Source organism: Neovison vison, chromosome 13, assembly GCF_020171115.1.
Source record: "Neovison vison isolate M4711 chromosome 13, ASM_NN_V1, whole genome shotgun sequence".
NCBI classification, from domain to species: Eukaryota; Metazoa; Chordata; class Mammalia; order Carnivora; family Mustelidae; genus Neogale; species Neogale vison.
Window position 1 is genome coordinate 63591926 of NC_058103.1, and position 6000 is coordinate 63597925.

Below are 6000 nucleotides of genomic sequence, written 5' to 3' on the forward strand. Positions count from 1 at the left end.
ACCATGACCCAAGCCGAAAGCAGAGGCCTTAGCCCATGAGCCACCCAGGTGCCCCATGGGTGTACATATTTTTAAGAAGAAATCCAAGGAAGAGAGTGATGCATGTCCTAAAAAGTGTAGATAAGGTAGTCGGAGTTCAGAAAAAAGAACATGGACTTCAGCTGCTGAGATCACATAGGCGCTTGAGCAGTTCAAAAGAAAGCTGTAAATTCTAATTGAAGGGGATGTTATGTGTGATGACTGTCCTAGGACGTTCTTAATATTAGATGGAACCCTATGAAATTTCCAGTGGGTTTTTGTAGGTCAAAAACACTCAGATGCTGATCGTTTTGGGTGATTGGACCTAATAGCACTCCATTTTGTGTCCAGGGGTTTCATGACTGGGGGTGGGAAGGTTTCATTCCATGTGAGGTGGATAATAAGGAGAGATGACTAGCTGAGTTGGAAATAAAACGAAATACAAGGTGTAAGGCTGTGGAGAATTTTGGGAGTAATGCACTCCCGGACTGGAGGTTGGAAGATGGCATTGTCTCCAGATGAGGCTGAAATACTATTGGTAGTTAATTATGTGTGAGGCTAGGAAATAATCCATCTTCTTTGTGGCCCTCAGCTACACGGAGGGGTCTTGCGGATATTTCCGGAAGGGAAGTCATTCATAGCGGATGTGGAGCCCATTTTTGACAGACTCTTGTTCTTCTGGTCGGACCGCCGGAACCCGCATGAAGTCCAGCCTTCTTATGCGACCAGGTAATAGCCAGAGCCATGATGCCTCCTGAGAAACTTCTGTATAAAACCCAGTTCCCAGAGAAGTCTCTAAACTCATGTCCATGTATACGAAGGACCAACCGCTCTCCAAGGCTGATAGCTAACCTGTTTGGAGGTGATCACAGTTGAAAGGGAAACTAGATTCCTTAGGTCAGCTGGAACTATTAACATATTGTTTTCCATAATGTCAGCTGGAACTAATAACAAATAATTTTCCATTAGGTGAGCATGGTGGATTCTCGATTTCCCATAGTGCTTTTCCCTTTCTCCTTTGCTACTCCTCCCGTAAACCCGTCTAACTTTGAAGTAGATCTAGAGAGTTTTGGTCATCACATATCAGGAATTCTGATGGTGAACTCTGGATGAATTTATAAGTTGCCTATTGCAAACAGAGAGAGAACCTTGAGAAAAGAGAGAGGAATTTGTTCTGACTTCTTCTCTTTTTACCCTTTCCTTCCCTTCAAGTTGGTTTGGGCCCAGTGTACCCATCATGTCCCAGTAATGGGATTTTTAAAAGCCCCTTCTTGAGTTGAAGCCTGAGAAGATTTTCAGGGGAACATGACAAGTTCGTCATTAGTATTAGTCTAGAAACTGTTGATGTAATCTTACTTTCGGAATATACCTTTCATTATCTTTGTTTTATGGCCGGAGCTGTAAACTAGGCGGTGGCCCTGTGCTGTGGGGATGCAGCCCGAACTGGGAATCGCAATTGGGGGCAGGAGGAGACAACTGCGGTAGAATAATGACTGAACCTTAACAAGCCTAACTAAATTAGAATTGCATTTAAGATTTATAGGTGTCCCCCCCCTGCCAAGGAATCCCAGATCTGAGCCCCACACAGTGTTGCATATTAAATGTCAAATTGGAATGCGCCCTAGGTGAGCAGGTAGCTGATTCTTCCCCCAGAGCCTGGTTGTGGCTTGTTTAATAGGGTACGATAATTGGGCCCTGTCATTTGTGCCAGCATTCCCTCGGTATTCCCCAATCTCTTGATCACCCAAGTCACAGGAGAAACATTAGCAGATGTTGATGGGAAGCCCTTGAAAAAAAAGAAAAAGAAATCAAGGGCTATAGGAATTCCAGTAGCTAATAATAATTAGAAAATGAAATTTTCTGAAAACTCATGCATGAAATGATTTCTATTACAGTCTATCCCATAGATGGGATAAAACAAATTAGTGGAAACACAATAGAAAGCTTGAGGGCATCATTATTCTGTTGCATCCTTGCCTCAGTATCCAAAACCAAAGAAAGCAGGTCGAAAGAGTTTAAGTGTCCTGTTGTTTAAATAAGTTGCTCTTCAAAGCTTTATGCATCTGTCACCTCCTCTTCTCCATGTCCCCCCCCCCACTAGCTTGGGTCTCTCAAGTCTTGAGCAGAATGACTCCCTTTGGGGTGCCTGGGTAGCTCAGTTAAGCACCTGCCTTTGGCTCGGGCTCAGGTCATGGACCCAGGGTCCTGGGATGGAGCCCTACATCGGGCTTCCTGCTCAGCAGGAAGCCTGCTTTTCCCTCTCCCCCCGCTTGTGTTCTCTCTCTCTTGCTGTCTCTCTCTCTCTCTCTCTGTCAAATAAATAAATAAATAAATAATCTTAAAAAAAAAAAAGACTCCCTTCTAGTCCTTTCTGTGTAGATCATCTTGACCCGTTACATTATTCGTTGAATTGTTTGTCTCCCCTATGAGAGTCTGAGCTCCTTGAGAAAGAGGCAGATTTATTCACAAAGATCATTTGAATTCCCATTGCTCAGGATAATGCTTTCTTCATACTTGGAATTCCTTTCGTGTTTTTTTACATTTAAATAGAATTGAAACCAGAGACGTTTATTTTATAAATTAAAATTGGGCTGAACTTCTAATAATAGGGAGAACTTTAAATGTTGGCTTTATGAATCACTGATGTGAGATTTATAATAAGTATTTTTTATTTTTTTGGTAGTATTTCTAAACTTCTTTTCTTATATCTGCTTATCTTTCACAGATATGCTATGACCGTTTGGTACTTTGATGCTGAAGAAAGGGCAGAAGCCAAAAAGAAATTCAGGAATTTAACGAGTAGGTGTTTAAATTTTTCTGTGACTTTTAATGGGGTCAGTCTGTGACTTTTATTTAACATTTGTCTATGTATTCTAATAAATACTTGACCCTTGAATAATGAGCGTGGGATTAGGGGTGCTGACCCTCTCTCCAATAATCTTCATATACCTTTGGACTCTCCAACACTTAACTAATAATTGCTTCCTGTTGACAGGAAACCTTAAATATAAACCGTTCAATCAACACATATTTTATATGTTCTATATGTTATATGCTGTATTAGAATAAAGTAAGCTAGTGAAAAGAATGCTATTAAGAAAATCATTAGGAAGAGAAAATACACTGCTGCGCTGTATTTATCGAAAAATACATGTGTAGAAGTGGACCCATACAGTTCACACCCACATTGTTCAAGGGTCAGCTATATTCTGTTTGGTCTTGACTGGGGCTTAGCTTCATAAGTAAGGACATCTTGGTGGGCTAAATCCTGAAACCCTGGCCTTAGCTGTGCTGGAAAAATCAGAAAAAAATGCAAAGGACCTCCCCTATGAATGTCCACTGATTGTGTGACAGTAAATAGTTAACTTTCTCTCATTAGTGTTCACCCATCAAACATAACATTCAGTTTGGCCCATGATTTTGGCACATTGCATAGGGGATACAATGGAGCCCAGCTAGAATGGTTAATGTATTATATTGGTGTGGGACCGTAACTGTGTCTACAGACACTCACGTAATATAAACTGAATATGTCCTTTCCAGTGTTAACACCATTCCTGTCCTGCCTCTAGCTATAAGGCAGCATTCCCAAAATATGTCATACTGAAACATCCCGCTAGTGGTCTCGCCATGTTGGTTTGCGAAGGGAAAACTTCTGGACCCCTAAACGTGGGAAATGTTACATGCTGTGTCCTTCTCTCGAAGACTTACAGTGGTCATTGGCATATTAATAAAGAGAAGTTAATCAAAGATTGAAATAAAGATATGTGTAGCATTGCCTATTACCCATTTGGTACCAAAGAAAACACATTGTGCTAAGTCCTATGGGGGTGGGCATCATGCTCAGCTTTGGATTATAAAATGGGAGGTGTTCACTGGAGGCTTTTTTGATGCCATTTGTGGCATTAAACTCATTAGATCTGGCTCCTTACCCTCTTCATTTTCTCTTCTGTCCCCAACTCAGGGAAAACTGAATCTGCCCTCACTGAGGACTGACTGTGCTCTGAAATCTGCTGGCCTCATTCATTTTGGTAATGGTTCCTTCTGTCTCTTGAAGAGTTGAGATCCAAAGAAGGCCTCTTCCGTGACTCGGTGACAAGAAGCCCCCCTACTGCTTGCGTCATTCACATCCCTGTCTTACGTATGGTACTTTGTGTTTTCTTGCCAAGACTGCATCCACCTTCAGACACTCTCTTTGCCAGATGAACTCATTTGCTAACTCCAGAAATACCTGCGGATGACCTAGCTGGCCAGCGGTTGAACTGATAGATTTCATAATACTGGCTACCAACATAAGATCCTGGAAGCATGGGCAAGGGAACGACTCTTACTTGCACTTTATGTACACTTCCTGGTTTGAAAGGAGGAGGTTTGCAAAGAAAAACAAAATGGCGACAGATGCCGAGAGGCATTCATGAAGCCTTAACAGCAGGAAACAGAAATTTGTGTCATCTGAACAGTTTCCAGATATTCTTAATCCCGGGCTTTTTTTGGGGGGGGGGGTTCTGGAGAATTATCACAACCTAATGACATTATTACCTCTAGAAAGAGCTGCTGTCATTGTCATCAATTTAGAAGTATCCTGTGGGTGGACACTCTCTTTTTCCTGGTCCTGTAACCTGGATTTGCTGCCTGTGCCCCATTTTGCTGAAAATAGAGTTTTCTGGTCAAAGGTGATCTACCATCTATTTTTTGTTTTCATTTGTTAGTTGAGAACCTAATTCCCCAAAAGCAAAAACTAGACCTTAGTTGTTTGGGTTACTTTGTTGAAATGGAATTTGAATTTCAAGCAAAGGGGAAAAGAACCCACTTGGTAGGTAGTGCAGAGGCAACAGCCTTTGGGAGCTGGTATCAAAAGATGTGGGTCTGCTAATACACTGGAAACCTGTGTGCATCTTGGATTGTCTGAGAATGGCGGTGGGGTTGGAAATGTAGGCGCTCCTGCATTCCAGTTTTCCTTTTTAATGAGCTCACCCTTCTTGTTTAACAGAATGAGAAAATAAGAAAAAATGGGGTGTTGTGTTTTAAAAAGGAAAATGAAAAAAAGGAAAAAATCCCAGAAGGCTATTTTCTGTCCCTAGTAGCCTTTCTTCAACAGAATTGACTCTCAGATCCACTGTGGTTGGCAGTATGTCCAGAACTATGGAATATACCAGAAATGGGGAAGGTCCTACTATTGCAGTGAGCATAGGTCCCACTGTCTCAAGAATCCTGAATTGTGCACCTATTTTATGAAAGTTAGTCTTCCTAGTTTTCAATTCCATTCTCATGTTTTTAACTCCCATTAATTTCTTGCATACAAATCCCGTGAACATGAAAGAGCCAGAAGTATATTCTTTTGTCATTTATAGATACATATACTTTCCAAGAAAGAAGCTTTCTCCCCCCACACTCCCCATTTCTGGAAATGGAAAGTTCCCAGATAAGACTTGTCTTCATTCTCACAACTGCTCTATTTTTTTCATAGTGCTTATCACCTTCTAACTTCCTATGTAATTTACTTATTTATTATGTTTATTGTCTCGTTTTCTTTCTCTAGAGTGTAAGCACAATGAAGACAGGGATTTTTTATGTTTTTAATCAACGGAATGTACTCCCAGCACCTAAAATAGTGCCTGGCACGTTAAGGGCTCAGTAAATACTTTATTGAATAAACTTGCTTTCCTACCTTAGCGTATTCATGGTTTGATTCATTTCCTCCATCTCTGGGGAAAAAAGGGACTGCTGGAAGTTTTTATATACCTCTCTCTCTCATTGACTTACAGATTGAGGCTAAGAGTATTAGGAAGTTTTGGTCATAGTGTCATTCTGTATCTGTTTCCCTATTGGAATCGGTCTTTGACAACTAGGAATCTAAAAACAGAACAACGAAAAATTCTGCCCTAAAACAGCTTGGGAGTTCAGGAGGAACCTCAGAACAGCTTCAGATAGGACAGAGTACATCCCTCCTTTGAAACAATTTTGAGACACTTCAGTAAGAGA

General features: G+C 41.1%; 1 protein-coding gene across 1 annotated transcript in view; it reads left to right on the forward strand.

The window, feature by feature from the left end:
• EGLN3 (egl-9 family hypoxia inducible factor 3) overlaps nt 1–5690 on the forward strand; it is a 28040-nt gene extending 22350 nt beyond the window's left edge. The window contains exons 3-5 of the mRNA XM_044230359.1: nt 611–747; nt 2744–2817; nt 3983–5690. Of these exons, the coding sequence (XP_044086294.1) occupies nt 611–747; nt 2744–2817; nt 3983–4014 (243 nt within the window). The 3' untranslated portion in view covers nt 4015–5690. The remainder of the gene's footprint in view (nt 1–610; nt 748–2743; nt 2818–3982) is intronic.
• The last annotated feature ends 310 nt before the right edge of the window (nt 5691–6000 follow it).